Here is a 19,490-nt window from a genome sequence, read left to right as displayed (position 1 = left end):
TTTATAGAGTCCACCCGACATTCCCATTCTATTGGTCTTGGGGGAGCCCACGCACCCGTTTCGTCTGCTCCAGCTGCTCGGCCAGCTCCTCCACGGCCTGAGAATGCTTCTGCCTCATCTCCTGGATCTGGGCCTCGTGGGTCCTGGCCTCTTCCTCGAGGGTCTTCTTCAGGATGTTCACCTCCTGTTCGCGTTTGGACCTGGAGAGAAGCACAGAAGGGCCTCAGAGCGGAGGCCCGGGGCCGGGCGTGCCGCCGGGCTCTCCCTCCCGTGTGTCTCGGCTGTGCGTCTCCAACCCACACTCGCATACCCACTTTGCGGAGGAATCGGGGCCCTTTCAGCCTGAGAGCCCACCCTGGCCTCACTCGAACTCCAAGCCAGCTTCCTCGACGGGCCTCCCACTCCCGACCGACCTCTGCCTCCCACGCCCCCCCGCCTCAGGGACTTGGCCACTTGGCCGCATGGCACACCTGAGCTCCTGCTGGGCAGCCGTCGAGTCCAGAGTGTCCTCCAGCTCCGTTTTCAGCGCCTCCAACTCTTCCCCAAGGTCCCGCTTCTGCTTCTCAGCTTTATTCCTAGAAGCTCGCTCAGATTCCAGGTCTTCCTGGAGCTCGGAAATCTGCGATTCCAGCTCTCGGATCTTCTTCAGGGCCATGTTCTTCTGGGTGGCTTCCTCCTCCACTCTGCCAGAGAGACCAGCAATATCAGGGGAGGCTCTTCCCACCCAGAGAGCAGAGGGTGCAGAAAAGGCTTCAGAGAAGAGCAGCCACCGCCGCTTCTGGAAGCCATAACCATGCCCTCAGGTGCTCCTCTCCGCAAAAACATCTAAAGCTTCCAGGAGATTTAAGAGCAAAACCACTTTGAGAACTGGAAAACCTCATAGGGGAGCCACGTCATTTTCCAAACTGAAATTCGGTGCTCTGAACATGAGGAGAAGAAAAACTAAATATTAAGTGAAAATGAAATAAAATGCTAGAGTCCATCATTCCAGCAACTAAGGAAAAAATACGAAGGTGCCAGAGACGCTCTCTGGGTGATGACCACCTGTTGGTGCAGGTTCGTTCGCAGCAGCCAGTGGGCCCCCCCGGACTGGGATGTGATAGTGGGGGATGGACAGGGGTGTATAGGAATTCTCTGCACCTTCTGCTCAATTTTGTTGTGTATCTAAAACTAATCTTTTTTTTTTTTTTTTTCCCAAGCACATCTGTAGTCAGAAAGTTTAAAAATGCATGAAAGACCTATGGTGCTTGGGTGATGTTGTGGGTGACTTCTGGGGGGGTTGCAAATAAATGACAACAAAGGAGCCACACGGGTGCTCTTGGTGGACAGGACAGGTCTTGCTGTGCAGCGGCTCCGAGGGCAAGGAGTGCTGGCCCCACCATGGGCTGAAGCGAGGCCCTCACCTGGCCAAGGCGGCCTGCAGCTCCTCCTCTTTCTTGGCCAGCTGCATCTTGAGCTCGGCAATCTGAGCCTGCAGCTCGGCGATCTGGTCATTGAGGTCGGTGGAGTCCCCCTCTAGCTTCCGACGGGTCTTTTCCAGCTCCTGACGCTGCTTCTCCTCTCTTCGGAGGCGCTCTGAGGAGGGAGCCCGGGGAGATCAACAGAGCCCTCAGTGCCCACTGATTCTTTTTCCGTTCTTGTTTTTCATTCTTATGTAAAATACTGAGTTTTTGTTATAACCCACGTGAGCCTTAAAGGATAACGATATGAAGATACTCGTACCCAACGCCCGGATGAAAGAAAGCACATCCCTGAGCTCCCACATCCGAGGTCACCCCAAACCCCGTTGACCTGCCCCGCCAGGGACCTATGCTCCCCTGCAGGTCGTGTTCACAGCCCCCTTTAAGGCTGCACCAGGTTTGCCTCCCTAAAAACCAGCTTTAGTTTTGCATGAACTTAAATTATGTAAAGAAAGTCCTGCATGAATTCTATACGGTCGGCGTGGGGTGTGGGTCAGGGTCCAATGTCTGGCTTTATGATTTCCACTAGGACATCCCTCAGGTAATCCCTTGACCTTGCTGTGGGGCATCTGAGTAACAAGGATGAGGAGACAACCCGCGCCATTAGGTCGTGAGGCTCATGGGCATGAGTATCTGCAAGCACTCACCACAACCCCTGACGCCGTGTGTGTGTGTGTGTGTGTGTGTGTGTGTGTGTGCGCGCGCGCGCACGCGCGCGAGGAAGCGCGCATGCACATGGCTCACTTGGGCTATTCCACATCTTTGTTAACACTCATCAGGGTCAAACTAAGACCCTGTGTGTTCGCCTGCCCAGTGGCTATGCCCTCCTGGACCTGGATGACATCGTGTTTCAGACTGTTCCCGGGTGGAGGGAGATGACGGGCAAGGCCTCTGCCAGCACCTCGAGTCCCCTTGCCACCCTGTCTCACCACATCCCCCAAATGTGAGGGGGGCAGGCGGGGCTGGGCAAACCCTCCTGGTGGTCAGCCTGGACAGTCTGGGCCCGACATGTGCAGGGAGTCAACAGCTGCCTTGGACACGCCAGGTGGCCCCACATCTCTGCTGAGGGAGCACTGGTTTCTGGCATGAGCTCGGAGCCCCCACAGCACTCTACTCTCTCCTCTCCCTCTGCTGTCTACACCTCTCAAGAGGCAGGGGCAGGAAGTCCTCAGATAGACCCAGACCTGCATGCTACCCCGTCCTCCTCCCGGGACTCAGGGAGACAAAGGCACAACGGGTCACCTGGCCTGAGTCAAGCAATGGCCTGTCGCGGCATCTGTCCAGCACAGCAGAGCACGCATGGTGTGTCTGTACGCATGACTCAGTTTAGTCCCCACGGATGCCCGTTCCCTGTGCCCCCTTAGAGGGAAGAGAAACCAAAGCCCACAGAGATTATGGGATAGCTGTAAGATGACCCAGAGCTGGGCTCAGACCTACGACCTCTTAGCAAGTGAATCTTGTGCAACTCATGACACAGACAGTAGAGAAATGCCAGTGTTCTGAGAGCCCTTCACGTGGGGGGACATTCCTTCCCAGTCCTGCCAGTGCCTGGAGGCCCAGACCCCGTGGGGACCAGAGCTGTCGCTGCGGTTTTCAGGGCAGTGGCTGGGGGGTGCAGACAGTGAACCCGAGACCAGTGCAGTGCTCCTGATCCTGGCAGCCGGGCCCACGAGGGCGCTGGAGCAGCGATGCCTCGGTTCCCAGGTCAGATGGCTGTTACCCTCTTACCTTCCAGGTCGGTGATCATCGCCTCATGTTTGTTCTTGAGCTTCGCGAGGCTCTTTGATTTCTCCTCCTCTTCCATGAGGTTGGTGGTAAACTCGGCTATTCTGTCTTCCAGAAGCTTCTTCTCCTGGGGGGGGGGGGGGGGGGGGGCAAGGGTGGATCAGAGCTTAAAGTCAGTTGGGCACAGAACACTTCAGCTCTCTTCAAAGTATGACTTACCCAGAAATTTAGGATTAAACCAAGGAGAGGGCATTGGTTTAATACTTCAGATTCATTAGGATTTTCTGGATCAAAGGATAACCTTGAAAGATCACTAGCACCCCTGAAATAGCTGGATAAGCTTCCTTAGGATATACAAATGTGGTTGCTATGTCACCCCTTTGGGCTCAGGTAAGAAAGGCGTCCAGCCAGCATCGGCAAGGGGGTGGCTCGACGCTCTGTACCTAGCACTCATCCCCTGGGTAGGCTGGGATCTCTGCCTTCCTCATCTCCCCAAGCACCCAGGCTGCTCTCCCCACTTTCTGCTGTGTGGCCATCACTGGAGTCGTAATCTCAGCGAGGTTCCCAACAAGGCTGACTACACAGGTGACAGCACGGGGATCTCGGTCTCGTGTCACAGAGTCCACAGGCAGGCATCCTGTTGCTTCAACCCCCACCACATGCTCGGGACTGAGGATGGCCTTCTGACCCTGTCTTTCCTTCTCTGACACGACTCTGGGCTTTTATCTGCTCAGAAGCAGACTCTGACAGGGACCCGACTTGGCTCTAAGAGGAGCAGTCAGTACCCTGGGGATAGTTGGAGGAGAGCACCTGCCCCTCAACAGTAAGCCACCACGGTGCCCAGAGCCGCTGGTGACGGACGTGCAGAACCTCGCAGGTGGCTCAGCTACAAGTCTCAGGAGCCTGTGGAGAGCTTCGCTAAGAAGGCCAGACCTTTCCCTCGGGCCCCACTCAGCGGACACATGCCTTCGAATAGGATGCTGGTGCTCAGAGGCCACGGACACCCAGGAAAACCATGGCAGGCGGGAGAGGGAGGGTGGTGGTGGGCCCATACCCTGCCTGCGCCCAGCCACCAGCGCTCCGCAGCACCACGGGCCTCACCTTGGCCAGTTTGCAGTTCTGGTCTTCCATGATGATCTGGTCTTCCTCCAGCTTCTTCAGCTTGGCCTCAGTGGTCACCTTCTCCAGCTGTAGCTTCTGGCGCGCGCTCTCCTCCTCCTCCAGCTGCTCCTCCAGTTCCTACCATGGAGTCGGGGAGACCGTGAGGGGCGCAGACCACAGAGACCCCGCCTCGGGACCCAGACCTGGCCCCACCCCGTTGAGGGGTTCAGTCTTCCAAACTGAGGCCAGAGCACAAAGGACGCCAAGACCCCGGACCCATCGTGTGCTCGGCTTGTTATGAGGGGCTTCCTTGAGCAAGCTGCCCACCAGAGGCATGGGCAGAAGGCAGAGCTGCTCGCCCTGGCTCCCGGGACTGGCCGCGGTGAGGACAGAGAGAGGGAAGTTAGTTAAAGTGGCTTTGGTGCTCTTCTGACGGTGCTCGCAGAGGTCTGAGCCCGTGGGAGAAATCACTGCCCCCAGAGAGCAGCTCTAACAGGCAGCCCAAGCAAACAGAAGAGGGGCCGTCCATGGCCCTGGGATTTCTGCGTTTCCTCCGGCTCCGGGGGCACACACCTCCCTGCACCCCATCCCCTTTGCCCCTCCTTGCAGGGAGGGAAGGGGCTCACTTGGATGTTCTGCTGCATTTTCTTCTTCTCTGCCTGCAGGTGCTGGCAGCGCTCCTCCTCCTCCTCTACCCTGGCCTCCAGGTCATGGCAAATCTCTTCCAGCTCCTGCTTCTTGGCGGTCAGACGGGCCCGTAGCTCCTCAGCCTCAGCACACAGCTCTGTTTCTGCCTGGAGCTGCTCCTGCAGCTGCAGCTTCTCTGCCATGAGCTGCCAAGAACACGTGAGCAACGTGAGCCCCCGCATGCTCCTCAGGCCCCAGCAGTGCGGAGAACCCCTCACTCGGCCTTCCGTGGTGAGACCGTCCCAATGAGACCAGTTCCCATCTCTCATGTTCTTGATCTTCACCACTACCCAGCAAGCTGGGCACCGCCATCGCCAGGAACAGGCTCATAAGGCTAACCCAACACTCAGGAGCTTTCCGCCACACCGGGGGCCTCCCTACATCACAGGACCCCGAATGGGGCCTGCAGGGAGGTGAGCTGCTGATACAGTGACAGCAAAACCTGGCTATCAACTCCAAACACGCCCCGCCCGCTGGTGGCCAGCAGGTGGCGGCACCTGGAGCAGCCGCCCCAACTCCCTGGGCAGAGCCTGCTGACACCTACCTGGGACTGCAGCGTCTCCATCTCCGTGAGCCTGTTCTCTGCAGCCAGCTGCTTCTCGCGGACCTTCACCAGCTCCTCCTCCTTGGCCATCATCTCCTCCTCCTGCCGGCTCACCTGCAGCAGTGGCTTGACCTAGAAGAGACGGAGGTAGACGATAACCATTCGGGCCAGCAGTCCCCTCACCTGTGCCCAACGTAAGCCCGAGGGAGTGACGGACACCCAGACACGCTGTGGGGAGGAGGCACACACTCAGACCATCTTTCTGGAGATGGATTCAGTGCTATGCTGCTAAGCACGGGTCAGAGAGAGGACCCCGTGTGTGCATGAAGATGTGCAGGGCGGCATTGTTTACAACGGTGAAATACTGGGAATAAGAGAAAGAAACACCGCGGGAAAGGTCACCAGATAAAATCGGAAACGGCTCCAGGGAACGACATGCTAACTTTTAAAAGATGATGCTCATGGGGATCCCTGGGTGGCACAGCGGTTTGGCGCCTGCCTTTGGCCCAGGGCGCGATCCTGGAGACACGGGATCGGATCCCACATCGGGCTCCCGGTACATGGAGCCTGCTTATGTCTCTGCCTCTCTCTCACTCTCTCTCTCTCTGTGACTATCATAAATAAATAAAAATTAGGGGATCCCTGGGTGGCGCAGCGGTTTAGCGCCTGCCTTTGGCCCAGAGCGTGATCCTGGAGACCCGGGATCGAGTCCCACGTTGGGCTCCCGGTGCATGGAGCCTGCTTCTCCCTCTGCCTGTGTCTCTGCCTCTCTCTCTCTCTGTATGACTATCATAAATAAGTAAATGAATAAATGAATGAATGAATAAATAAATAAATAAATAAATAAATAAATAAATAAATAAAAATTGAAAATTAAAAAAATAAAAAAATAAAAGATGATGCTCGTGAAGGAATTTTAAATGGAAAATACAAACACAACTGTTTATGCAAGTCAGAGCTCAGCTAGGTAAGAATGCATACGGTTTACAGAGCGGAGATTTAAAAGGAGTAAAGACGGGGGATAACATGGAAACATCTACCAGACGCCAGCGCTGGTTCAGCGCTGGCTGAACGGATCACACGGAAAGTTTTATTTTCTTCTTTATACTTTTTGTTACCCTGCCTTTCACCAACTGCCAGAAATTATTTACTACAGACAAAAGCAGCCTGAATGACTTTTGTGATGAAGGGATGGGGGGGTGGGGAGAGAGGCAAGGGAGCAGAAGGCCTGTCCAGCTGTGTGCAGGTTCTGACCCACCGCCCTGCGGCTCCCTGGGAGGACTGAGCCCCAGCATATGGGGCCCCAGCAGCCAGGGCCCTCACACCCTGGGAGCTGCTCTGAGCCTGATGGCAGGCTGCGACCCTCCACGCCACATGCTCTAGACCCCGGGGGGCAGGCCCAGCTCAGGCTCACACCGGCAGGCTGCAGGGCGGTGGGTGAGAGGCAGAGTGCTGCTCCCAGGGCCCTGGGGCCTGCAGAGGCCAGTGTGAGGCCTGCCTGTCCCCTCCACCACATCAGAGGCCGTCACAGCGCTCGTAGGGCTGTGGTGTGGGAGGGGCCCCTTCCAGAACCCACCTTGGTGAAGAGCCTCCACCACTGCCAGTTCCGCAGCTTCAGGTAAGCGGCGCAGTTCCTCTGCAGGACTTTCATGGCTGTCAGTTGCTGCTGCCGCTTGGCAAAGGCCCTGGGGAGAGGGACACAGTCAGGGCAGGGGACCACAGACCTCCAGCAGACCGGAGGTTTTTTCAGGGGAGCCTAACCCTTCCTGCCTGAGACACCTCAAAACAGAAGCATAGGGAAGGAGCCTGGCCTTGGGGTTGAGTCCTGTGGGTGCCCCCGTAGAGGGTGACAAGGACCTAGGTCACCAGGCCACTTTCCTTCACCAAGGGGCAAGTGAGTTCTTGAACTAACGAGTTCTGCATTGAGTATGACACTGGTCATTAAAGAGAGGCAGTGACTTCAGCTTTCCAGCCTCCTGCCACTCGCTATCGGGGGCCTCTGATACAGGGGGACAGGGGGATGTCAGCAGCCAATGTCCTGCAAAGGTGGGCTTAATGTGTCAGCTTGGGGGGCTTTGGGATCAATGAAGGCTCCGCTTGCCCAAACACCACAAAGCCATGCTATGTCTCCCAGGGCTCCCAGCTCACACCGGAACATTCGGCCCCGAGCACAGACACGGGTTCAGGAGGCCAGCATGCAGCTGCCGCGCCCACTGACTGCTGCAGGTGAGTCCCTCTCTCAAACAAATTGCTTGGGACTCAAGGACGGTCTCCTGCCCCAGGAGCACAGGCGACTCGGGGGACAGCCAGGCTCCAGGCATCATCCTCACACGAGGGACATGCTGAGGAATACTGGTAAGCAGGCCTGTGTGGGGCAGGCAAATCAGGCACTGAGTCACCCCCTGCCCAGCCTCAGGCATAAATCCAGAAAGCAGGGGGCAGGGAGCTCCTCCTGGGCGCCCCTCAGACAGACCACCGACTGGTGCCACAGCCCTGTACAGCAGGAAAGCCGGGAAGGGTCCCTTTAGGAACTCACTTCCTGGCCAGGTAGCCCCTGCAGCAGGCCTGGAACCCGATAATGACGTCTGTGATCTTCAGGTCCCGCTCCTCCTCCAGGTGGGCCAGCACGCCGGCCCGGAAGAAGACCTTGCTCTGGCCGATGCGGTACAGATTGCTGTCCAGCTCCAGGGCTTTGATCTAGACGGGAGCAGAGCGATGCATCACACAGCGGAAACACACAGAACCTCCACACTAATGGGACCTAAAGGTCTTCCCTCCTTCCACCTCTCGCCTCCACGCTCTGCAATCACAGCCTACAAATGCCCAGCTGGGCCACTTTCCACCCAGAGGTGGCCGAGCGTCATCATTATTGTCACGACGAGGACATGCTCCAGTTCAGGCCAAGCCCAGGACCAAATGCTGATTAGGTGACCTGGGGCTGTGCTTCCTCAGCTAGAAAATGGGAATAATGCTTTCTTTAATTAGAAGTGAAGAAATCAAGCAACTAACAGAGCCTCCTCCCCAATACAGCTGTGAGAAATGAATAGGAGGGCACAGAGCTTGGCACAGGGCGTACTGTGTACACAACAGATCTGCGTGCTCGTTACCATCACTGTGTGGTTTGGGTACAGGATGGGCTCTCTCTACCTGGGAGAGGATTCAGAACAAGCTTTGAAAAGGGAGGAGTGGGATCCAAGGGAGCTTGGGGCCCCCATACAGTCCCGGTAACCGTGGAAGAGGCCCCGGGAGGGGCCAGCACAGGCATCTTCCCTCCCTGTCTGAGGGAGGGACACCCCTCACTAGGACAGCCACTAACCATGTCTCCTGGAGAAAGGGTGGCCCACGCACCCTCCCTGGTCATGCCCTGCTTCCCCCCAGGCTGGTGAGCCCTGGACAGAGGGAGTGGTCTCCTCCCTCCTCATCCCCACCTCCCAATCACCTAATGCAAGGCTTTCCACATAGTAGGTATCAAATCCCTTCTTCCCTTTCCTTTTTCTGCCAATCCCCCAGCTTATCCTCTCTCCTTTTTGGAAAAGAATGCAGAATAAAGACCACGGAAGGCAGTGGCCACTAACCCTGGCCCTGTTAGGAACAGTGTGACACCCATATAATGGGAAATAGGACAGGGTGGGATCCAGCCCCAGCTTGGCCACTGAGTCACTGTGGGCCACCATTCATTCTAACAGAGGTCAGAGTGCTGCTGCATGTCAGGCACTGCTCCAGGGGCCGAGAGGAAATGTCCAGAAGCGGGCACTGCAGGGGCTAGGGGCAGCTGCCGTGCTCCGGGCCTGCTGCCCTGGTGCCGACCATACGGGGCACAACGACCAGAGGAAACGTGAGCCAGAAAGCATGAGAATGTGCCCCAAAGGAAGGCACCAGCTCACAACAGTACCCTGCCATGGCCACAGAGCATGTCCTCCACCCTGCCCACATGCCACGCGACCATCCCAGCATCCCAGTGCCGAGGGGGCCTATGGCTCGAGACACCCTGCAGATTCAGGACTGGAGCATCAGCAGGTCGACAGGGCACAGGCATCATCCAGGTACATGGATGTGGGTGCCCACCTGCCAAAGGTCTACCCCTAGAGGGAGGCAGAGGCAGCAGCTCTACTCACCATGAGCACACACGCCTGCTTCCCATCCATGAAGCCCTTAGGAATGGAATTTGGTGTCAAGATCTCATATCTGAGGGAAAAAAAAAAAAGGAGAAAAGCCTGGTCAGTCTACCCCTTGCTTGTATTCCAAGTGGCCTGGGACGCACAGGAGAGAGGAGAACTGTCCCTCCAGGACAGCCCATGTAGGATCCTCCTCCCAAAGTCTCCCAAGGAAGGAAAATGTTCGGTAAATCCCACCCTGCTCTTTCCTTAGACTGAATGACCCAGAAAGGCTGCGTTGTTTTCCAGAAAGTGAATGGAAACTCACATTGGACCGTTTGGATCACACTGGACCGTTTGGGTCACTCGGACCTTGTGAGTCACATTGGACCATTTGGGTCACTCAGGGGTGAGCTTTAGGTTGGCCTCACCGACTGCTCATGGCCCGGGATGGCCACACTCCCCATTCCCCCCAGGTGCTGCAGAGACTGCTAACAGGTGGGATGGTCACAGAGTCAGAGGGCTGCATGGCGCCAGCAACTGGCACTAAGCGTGGTTATTACATGAATGGGACCGTGTCACCCATGCCCCTCTCTGCATACATGGCCAGGAGCCACAGTGCCCTGAGATCTGCATTTCTATGAAGCTCCTCTGGCACCCCACTTTCTGGCTGATTCCTCTTTAATGCCTCTTCCAAGATCCTCTAACAGTAGCAAACAGGGCTAGGCCCCCTGGTTGCTAGGCATGACAGCCAGCTAGGTAATTTCTGCTTCGGTAATAAAATGGGGAGATCCTTTCTCATACAGAGGGTGGCAGACAGCAGGGATGGGAGGAGCCAGCCGGACCTCAGCTCCATAGGGATGAGGAAACTGCTCCCTCAAGCAAGTGCCCTGCACCGGATGAGGCAGGCTACAGGCCCCGCTCACCTCTGCCGGAACTCCTGGAAGACCACCCTGTTGGGGAAGCCCTGGCGGCAGATCCGGATGCCCTCGAGGACCCCGTTGCAGCGCAGCTGGTCCAGCACCAAATGCGGATCCAGTTTGCCAGCCTGGAGACAAAAATACACACATGTGGTCTTAAATCTGTGCCTAGGATTGACGGAGAAGGGTGGGGCAGGCCCCTGCGGACTCAGCAGGTAAAAGCCCCCAGGAGAGGGGTCACTGCAGCCCACAGGTTTGGACAGCCAAGTTTCCTGACTGTGGACCGGGAAAGGCTCCAGTCAGGTAGTGCACCCCAGCCGGAAGACAGGCTACCACTGCAGCCTATCTGCTAAGAGTGCCTTGTGCTGACCCGCAGAGGGTCTCCCCCGAGGCTCACGTGTCGGGGGGGGGCGGTGGGGAGGAATCAATCACTTCTGCTCAGGGAGACAGACAGGGGCCCAGCACCCGCACCTTCTTCTCGTGGTTGGGGATGATGCAGCGGACAAAGTTGGGGTTGGTGTTCCTCAGCGTGGCCATCAGCTTGGCCAGCTGTTCCTTGTAGAGCTGGCCCACGGTCCGGAACATGCCCTTCCGCGTTTTAAAGGCCCCGGGCAGCGCCGTCTCAGACATGCCAGCCACCTGGTCCAGGCCGATGATGCGGTCCACTGCAAAGACCACCCGAAAAGCACATGAATGCCCAGTGGGCCTGGAGGGGGGTGGAGGGACAGGAAAGAAACAGACACCCAGACAAGAGGAGGAGAGACCACAGGACAGCAAAACCATTTCTACTTGGAATCTACACAGATGGCTAGGATCAACTCCAAACGCTCAGCAAACTTGTCTTTGTGAACAGGAGGCAGGAAAGGGTTTGGAGAGCCTGGAAAGCCACAGTGGGGTGGGAGGGTGCGCGGGGAGTTCATATTGCACATCTTCAGCCCTACTCAAGCTCTTACTGCCAAACAGATGTACTAAAGTGGCAACACTATTTCAGAATAGCAAGGGGGCTATTCCACTAGGCTGGCTCTAAGGAGGTGTTAAAATCTGATCTACAAAATCCTGTAGTAGTTTCCTAGTCCCATTTAAAAAAAAAAAAAAAATCAATATCCTGAATTCCCACTGACCTTTACCTAAGAGCAGTAGGAGTTAGAAAGTAAGAGCTGTACAGCTACCTATTAGGACTCTGGATGATTCCCTTACCATTTGGAAGCCTGCCTGTGCAGAGCCCCTAAATCAGGGACTTAGAGCAGCACATGGCATCAGAACAGAGGCCCCAAGAACCAGCACTTGTCACAATGAATATTCTGAAGTCTGTACACCCCCCCTTCCTGCTCTTGTGTCTTGCTTGGGCTCCTAGCGCATGGGTCTTTATCATCTCAAACACCCTCCGAGGACATAGCCCTTGCGCCATGGCACCTGCCCAGAGCAATGAGGAACCCTTTCCTCAGGGGTGAAAGCAAAGTAACAAGCAAACCCAACCAAAGTGGCTGGTGATTTGAAGTCAGTTTTAAGCAAAAGCCAATATTCAATCTAAAGCCTTCCACTACTGGATGTAAAAGCTAAGAATTCTGTGACAAAGTCACAAAGTTTCCTATTCCTTTGTGACCAGACCTCTAGGATTTGTCTGAAGACAGCAAAAAGAACAGGTGCTCAGGACAGAAGCCGGGAGTGAGGATAGACCTGCTGAACCGGTCAATAAAAATGGGAGGCACTTTTGACCTCACGCACCCGGAGCACATTTCACTGGCTACTGAAGGTGTCCTGAGAGTGGGTGGCTGGCAAAGGCCACTCAGGTTGCCCAGAGAAGGTCGAATGTGCCCCATGATAACTGGCCGTTTCATGTGAGCATGTCCTGCCCCCCAGAGGCCCAGCCTAGAAGGAACAGGCCCTTGCTGGCAGCGCCAAACAAAAGCAGATGCTATTTTAGTTTTAGCTTTTGGGTGCAAATACACACAGCAGGGCGCACGACACCTAAACCTCATGCTGAGACACCCACAGCCATTCAAGCAGCAAAACAGTGCTGCCTCCCCGGGGTGGAGCTCTGAGGAGGATATGAATGTGTACACTGGGCTTTGTGGGGGTTTTCCCCCTCTCTCAGATCTCTATACAGATCGAGGTCGACAGCCTGCCCACAGGCCAGAGGCAGACCAGGGAAAGGGGCAGTTGGGCAGGAAGAGCCAACAGGTAAGAAGACTCCACAGAAGCGTGCCTCACACAGCCCTGGATGCATCACACACAAGGGACAGCACTCCGGGGGGCCAGTCACCTGGTTCTAGGTGGAGAATGGGAAAGCGTTGATAGAAATAGGCTCTCTGAGTGCTCTGCATCTCTGCAACAGAGAGGTCAAAGCAAAACCAGGCAGAGGGAAAGGAGGAACCAACAGAAGCAAGGAAGAAGAACTCCCGAGCAGCAGCCTGCCGAGGAGGGGCAGGCCACCTGCACCACGAGGCTCTGGGCTGCCGGGCCGTTCCCGGAGGTGGAGGCTGGAGGCCCAGCCCTCGTCCAGGGCGGGAAGAGGCCCGCCGCGGCCAGGGGGCACGTACCATCCTTCCACAGCTCCGAGACGAACTTGTCTGATGACTGGTGCAGAAGCGTGGCGATGTTGTCGTTCAGGGGGTCCATGTTCTTCATCAGCCACTCGTCGGCTTTGTAGTCCACCTGCAAGGGTTGGGGGCCCAAGTCACAGGTTGCCCTGGAGACACAAGCTCTCACCCAAGTGCTCCGGAAAACAGCTGGCCCCCATGGGTGGCAGGGTTTAAAAACACGGACACCCCTTGACCTGGTATTTTCTTCCTCAACAAAGAAGTGAGTAGCAAGGGCGGTTGGTCGTCAACAGGACATTCCCCGCAGTGGGATGTGGAACAGCAAATAAAACTAGACATGACACAGATAGCCAGCAATGGGGGATTGGCTGAGAAGTGTTATGTTGCAACCTTTGATAGAATAGCTGGTTTTTAATATTTTTAAGGTAATATAAAAAAAAAAAAATCCTGGCAGGACATAACCAAAATCTTATAGTATTTCTTTTTAGTAACAGGAAATGGATTTTTGTTTTATCTTTTCAGGATGTGTGAGTTTCCCCTGAGCTTGTATTCTTATCTTTTCTGAAATACATTCTTAATAACTAATCCATTGCACTTTTACTGCAGAACTGCCTCAGCCTCCCTCAGTGCAGAGCTGATCACTGTTTTGGGGCCGATGCTCCTCTACAGCCCCTTTTGGAGGCTCTCGCACATGTGCACTGCTGTGGATGATGGGTTGTGTGATGCTGGCTTCTTGTTACCTCCTGGGAGGTGAACAAAGGCCCAGAGACAGCGCCTTGGCAACCTGGCCATAGCCAGCATGCTTGTCCTTTTAGCTGCTGCCCTGCAGCCCAAGCGTGCACACACAAGGCCAGTTTCGTTTGGGCTCGCCCCCAATGGGTTTTCAGGTGTGCCCATCTTTTTTGCATTATAAATAATACTGCAATAAAAGCCCTGTGAGTGGCTCTGTACATGCATTTCTAACAGAGACAGATGTGGAAATGCAGGCTCAGGGACATTATATTAGGTAACTATAGAAACAAGGTTGTTCGGATTTTTTTGTGTTTTTAATGGTTTTTATTTTATCTTATCTTATCTTATTTTATTTTAATTTATTTTATTTATTTTATTTATTTTATTTTAATGGGTATTTTTAAAGTCAAGAGTTGTGTGCTTCAGCAGCCATAGGAACCAGACAAGCTACATAGAAGAGGCCGGGCAGTGCGGGGCCACAAGAGCAGCAGGTGGGGACCAGGTGTGGCTCGGCAGCAGCTGTGAAAGCTCACAGTTCGCCTCGCCTGATTCATCACACGTTCTGGCCGCGAGTGTCAGGAGCTTTGAGCAAGGAACACAGAACTTGCTGCAACCAGCTTGATTCCCAGTACAGACCTTTATGGACTCGGGATACCCCTCTTCGGTTAGCAAGGAGAGCGATTTTGCCATTTTGTGGCTGGTCAAACTTGGCCATGAACAAAGCTGTCACCCAGAGTGGTGGCTCTCAACCAGGGTGACGGTGCCCGCCTCGTGTTTAGCGATGCCTAGGGACCTTTTTGTCTCATCTAGGGAGAGTGCTACTGACCTCTGGTGGGTAGAAGCCATGAGTGCTGCTGAACAATGCACATGACAGTCCGGGGACACTGCAGATGGTATAGCCCATGGTGTGAGGAGCGCAGAGGCTAAGCAGCCTTGCCCTAGACTGCTGACCTGTGCCGAGCACTGGGCTTCACAAGCTTATTTAGGACACCTAACACTGCCCAGCGGCAGTTACTTATTTTCCAGATGAGGTGATCAAGGCTCAGAGAGATTAACTGGTCCAAAGTCACGCCACTTATGAGTGGCAGGGTTCTAGTTCAAACTCCAGTGTCTGCCTTAGCACAAATGTCACTTCCACACCCGGAAAATGCCACTAATGATGGGACACCTGACTAGCAGTCTGAGTACCTTACAGGACTGCTGCAAGCCCTAAGTACAATGGTGCACAGGACAGTGCTCTCGCAGGTGTGAGAGCCACATGAATGCAAATTCCTGCCACCAGGCACACCACTGGAGGCATCAAGAGATAAGCACTGTCCTTGCCAGCCGCCCCCCTCGGGCTGCCCAGTTCCTAGGCCTAGACAGCATCATCTCTGCTCCCCCCCACCCCCCCGGAAGGGCCAGCCGGCGCCTTCCCGCCCACGTGCTTGCCTCACCTTGCCTGCATAGTGGATGATGCAGAAATCGGCTTTGTCCTTCAGCTGCTTGGGCTTCTGGAACTTGGGGTGGGTGCCCTGCTCCTGCACCACCTTCTCCACGAAGCTCTTGTCAGTGGCTTTGGGGAACCAGCATTCCTCATCCAGCAAGGCCAGGATGCCAGGGGGCCCTGCCTGGGAAAAACACAGCATCACACAGGTGAGCACGACCTGGGGAACCCACCCCACACCTACCCTCACAAGAAGCCAGAGGTTAATATTCAGAATCCCCAGAATCTCAGCAAACGGTAGGTGGCACTTGTCACCAAAGGCAGCTGGTAAAAAAAGCATTAGCAGAACTCAAGAATTCTAGTCTGGGGGGTCTGGCCAGCTCAGCTGGTGGGGCACACAACTTTGACTTCAGGGTCATGAGTTCGAGCCCCACATTGGGCATAGAGCCTACTTAAAAATAAAAGGTAGTTCTAGTTTAAAAAGAAACTTCTGGGGTCTCAGCTGTGGCTGACACACCTTAACCAGATGATCCATCACCAAATTTCTCCAGCTTTGTTGCACTGGAAATCCCCTGGGAGGTCTGACAGATGTGGGCCACGGCCCCCATGCCCAGGGGCTGTCCTCAACAGGCACCTCTGTCCCTGGAGCCACTGAGACACTGCCCCACATGCTGTGTCTGTCCCACTATGTGGTGAAATGTGACACTTCAGTCAAGTCCTCCAAGGAAGCCCCCACAGCCCCAGAAGCACACTGAATTGATAAGAAAGCCAATTAAAATGCTGTGGGGCCTAGCCAAGAAGACTCTGAGCCAGATGGGATCTTATTCATTGGAAAACTTAACTGAGGGGGCACCTGGGTGGCTCAGTGATTGAGCTCAGGGCATGTTCCCAGGGTCCTGGGATTGAGTCCCACATCGGGCAGGGAACCTGCTTCTCCCTCTGCCTGTGTCTCTGCCTCCTTCTGTGTGTCTCATGAATAAATAAATAAAATCTTAGAGGGAAAAAAAAAAGGAAAACTCAACTGATTTAAGAGAAGCTCACCATAGAAGTAAATTGCTTAATGTTAGGATCACCAGTCATTTCAACCCCTGCCCCCTGCCTTAACTAACACTTCCAAGTGCCCAAACTTCTTCCTAGATCTTCCAACTAATTGGCATTTTGGTATAATTCTGGTTGTACCCATTTTCAGCAGCTCAGGACTCTGGGAAGACGTGAGTTCAGTGCTTTAACTCAATCAAGAGATAACCCAGGGGCACCTGGGTGGCTTAGTGGTTGAGTGCCTGCCTTTGGCTCAGGGTGTGATCCCAGGGTCCTGGGATCAAGTCCCACACTGGTCTCCCCAGAGGGAACCTGCTTCTCCCTCTTCTTATGTATCTGCCTCTCTCTCTCATGAATAAATAAAATCTTTAAAAGAGAGAGAGAGATAACCTAGAAAAAGAAAGGGCACACCCTGTCCAACCTAAAACACAAGATGACCCCAACCACATCTGGCAAGACCTTTCGCTATGAAGTGAAGGCAAAGGAGAAGGCTCCTTGGCTACCGCCACCCACCAACAGCCAATGCTGGGGGACGGCAGCTCTGGCACCGAGTTAGTCCTAAGGGGAACAGACCACGCACGCCTCAGCACTTGTACACCCTGGCTCTGCACAATGCCACGCTGCAAAAGCACCTGGGATAGGATGCTATGACACAGACGCATGCCTGTTTCTTTAAGACAAAGAAAGGCCTGTTGAGCCCACCCATCAGGTAAACACTGGGTGGTCTTGAGACTGAAGACGGGATCCTTGGGCATCAGCCACAGCCTCACCTGGCCAGCAGCTGGGTGAGGCCCTCAGGCACCAGATCTGAGCCCGCGGGCTTATTCCTGCAGGTGGCACCCACAGGGAGGGGGCCCAGACACAGCCCCCCATCGGTGCCCCCCCCCCGACACTCAGTGTCCCGAGGGGACGAGTGACAAGCCAGGTCTGACAGGTCTGGCTCTTACTGGCTTCTCGATGAGGTCGATGCAGGGCTGCAGGTCAAGGCCAAAGTCGATGAAGTTCCACTCGATGCCCTCACGCTGGTACTCCTCCTGCTCCAGGATGAACATGGTGTGGTTGAAGAGCTGCTGCAGCTTCTCGTTGGTGTAGTTGATGCAGAGCTGCTCGAAGGAGTTCAGCTGCAGGGAGAGAGGACTGTCAGAGAGGGGCCCACTCTCCTGCCACGACGCCGTGGCCCTCCTCGGGCAGCTCGGTGCTGGCCCTGGGGAGCCCCAGTGGGCAGGCACCTTCCCTTACCAAACCCAGAGCAGGGGCTCCTGCTTTCTGGGGCCCAAGGACCTTTCTAGCTGCTTGGGAAAGCTTCTCTCAGAACAAAGTTTGAAAATGAATAAACTAGATTGACTGATGACAAAGGAAAGGATGCTAAAATATAATCATCAAATTACTGTGCCATACGAATAGATCATGCTTCCTTATTAAAAAGCACGAGCTGCGGGCCTTGTAACTTCCAGAAGTTTGAGGCAGATGAGTGTAAATGACATCAGAACATCTCTACAACTGCTATGCATGAAAAGCATCTGATTTCCACTAGAGACAGACCCCAAGCACTCCTGGGGCAACTGCAGTTTGTATATTTTGCTCAACTCACAGCTGAAAATAAATGTGCCACATCAATGAGATGTTAGTGAAAAATAAGAGGTCATTTCCACCCCCACCGAGTTCATGATCTCTCTAAAACCTGCCACAGACCCCAGGTTAAGAACCTCAGATCTCCTGCAACTATCATTTTTCCCAGGCCTTGGGTCTTCATGGGCAGAGACAGTGTCTTGTCCCAACGCTCAATAAATAGTCGCTGGAAGAGTAAATCTCAGAAAGCACCTGCCCAGGAAGGCTCCCCTCCCAGGACACCCAGTAAAAGGTCCCATTGTTTCTAGCACTGCTGGTTGGGAATGGGCATGAAGCCCCAGAGGGGCCTTGAGCTTAAAATATGCCCAAGTGAGGTGTCCTGTCTCCACATGAGGGAGGAGGTGGCCCACTGAGATTGCCATGGGGCCACAGGAAAGAAGATTCCTAGCCCCAAGAGCTAGGAGAGGAGCTCACATCAAAGATCTCGAAGCCAGCGATGTCCAGGATCCCGATGAAAGAGGCACCCTGCCTCTTGGTCTTGTCCAGAGCCTTGTTAATGCGCAGCACCAGCCAGCGGAACATTCGCTCATAGGTGGCCTTGGCCAAGGCCTCGATGGCAAAGTCAGCCTGGGGTGGGGGGAGACAGGGAACACACCCAGGAGAACAGAATGTCAGATGCAGGTGCTTTTAAACTTTGTAACCCAAAATAAATAAATAAATAAATAAAATAAAATAAAATAAAATAAAATAAACTTTGTAACCCTTTGCTCCAGTAACCCCCCCTGTGGGGGGACCTTCCCCCAGAGACAGCTCTAAGGACAGGGTAAAAACGCTTCGAACACAAGTATATTCACTGCAGTGTCATTTATAATGACCTAAAATTTAAACAACTTCTATGCCCAACAATATAGGCATAGCATTAAGTACTTAGATACAAAAAAATTTTTAAGATAAAGAGACATACTGTGGTAAACTACAGAAGAAATGATGAAACATACGAGGTTTCCTTCAAATAACAGGTGTGGGAGGTGGGGGACTAAGATTAATGATGAGCCAAGACCTGCCAGGAGTCAGTTAACTCTTGAAGCTGCCTGTGCAACAGGCACGTGGGGCTCATTTCTATTTTGCCAATGTTGGAATAGTTCCATGATTTTAGAAAAAGCCAGGGCAACAACTAAATTTTAGGAAAAAAAAGCCTCAGGGTGCGAGGGTGGCTCAGTCGGTTGAGAGTCTGATGCTTGATCTCAGCTCAGGTCTTGATCTTGGTTGTGAGTTCAAGCCCCACATTGGGCTCCACGTTGGGCATGGAGTCTACTTAAAAATAAATAAATAAGTAAAACAAAAATGTAAAAAAAAAAAAAAAAGTAAGTAAAGAACCTTGTAGGCGCCAAACTGCTGTGCCACCCAGGGATCCCAAAGAACCTTGTAGGAAATAAATATCCCACAACGGTCACTGGCTAGGACTGTGACAAATTTTTTTCCCTTTTTCTAGCTTCTTTTTGTATTTTCTGAACCTTGAAGTGTTCATGTAGAAGTTTCGTAACAGAAAGATAAAAGTTCTTTAATTATTAGAGAACTGAAGAGTTGATAATAACTACATGCACTGTCTTTAGAAAACAGTGTCCCTGGGACACCTGGGTGGCTCAGTGGTTGA

The 19,490-nt window shown here is 54.0% G+C and overlaps 1 protein-coding gene across 1 annotated transcript in view; it reads right to left on the bottom strand.

Moving 5' to 3' along the window:
- The window catches only part of MYH9 (myosin heavy chain 9), a 91,473-nt gene that overhangs the window by 11,202 nt on the left and 60,781 nt on the right, over positions 1–19,490 (bottom strand). Inside the window, 16 exon segments of the mRNA NM_001110767.1 lie at positions 56–200; positions 471–683; positions 1,404–1,575; positions 3,189–3,312; positions 4,287–4,424; positions 4,913–5,119; positions 5,518–5,649; positions 7,094–7,202; positions 8,054–8,214; positions 9,633–9,702; positions 10,538–10,659; positions 11,003–11,196; positions 13,072–13,186; positions 15,240–15,413; positions 17,215–17,388; positions 18,311–18,463. Coding sequence (NP_001104237.1) covers positions 56–200; positions 471–683; positions 1,404–1,575; positions 3,189–3,312; positions 4,287–4,424; positions 4,913–5,119; positions 5,518–5,649; positions 7,094–7,202; positions 8,054–8,214; positions 9,633–9,702; positions 10,538–10,659; positions 11,003–11,196; positions 13,072–13,186; positions 15,240–15,413; positions 17,215–17,388; positions 18,311–18,463 — 2,403 coding nt within the window.

This window comes from Canis lupus, chromosome 10 (assembly GCF_011100685.1).
Source record: "Canis lupus familiaris isolate Mischka breed German Shepherd chromosome 10, alternate assembly UU_Cfam_GSD_1.0, whole genome shotgun sequence".
NCBI lineage: Eukaryota > Metazoa > Chordata > Mammalia > Carnivora > Canidae > Canis > Canis lupus.
This window is presented reverse-complemented; position numbering and strand designations above follow the sequence as displayed.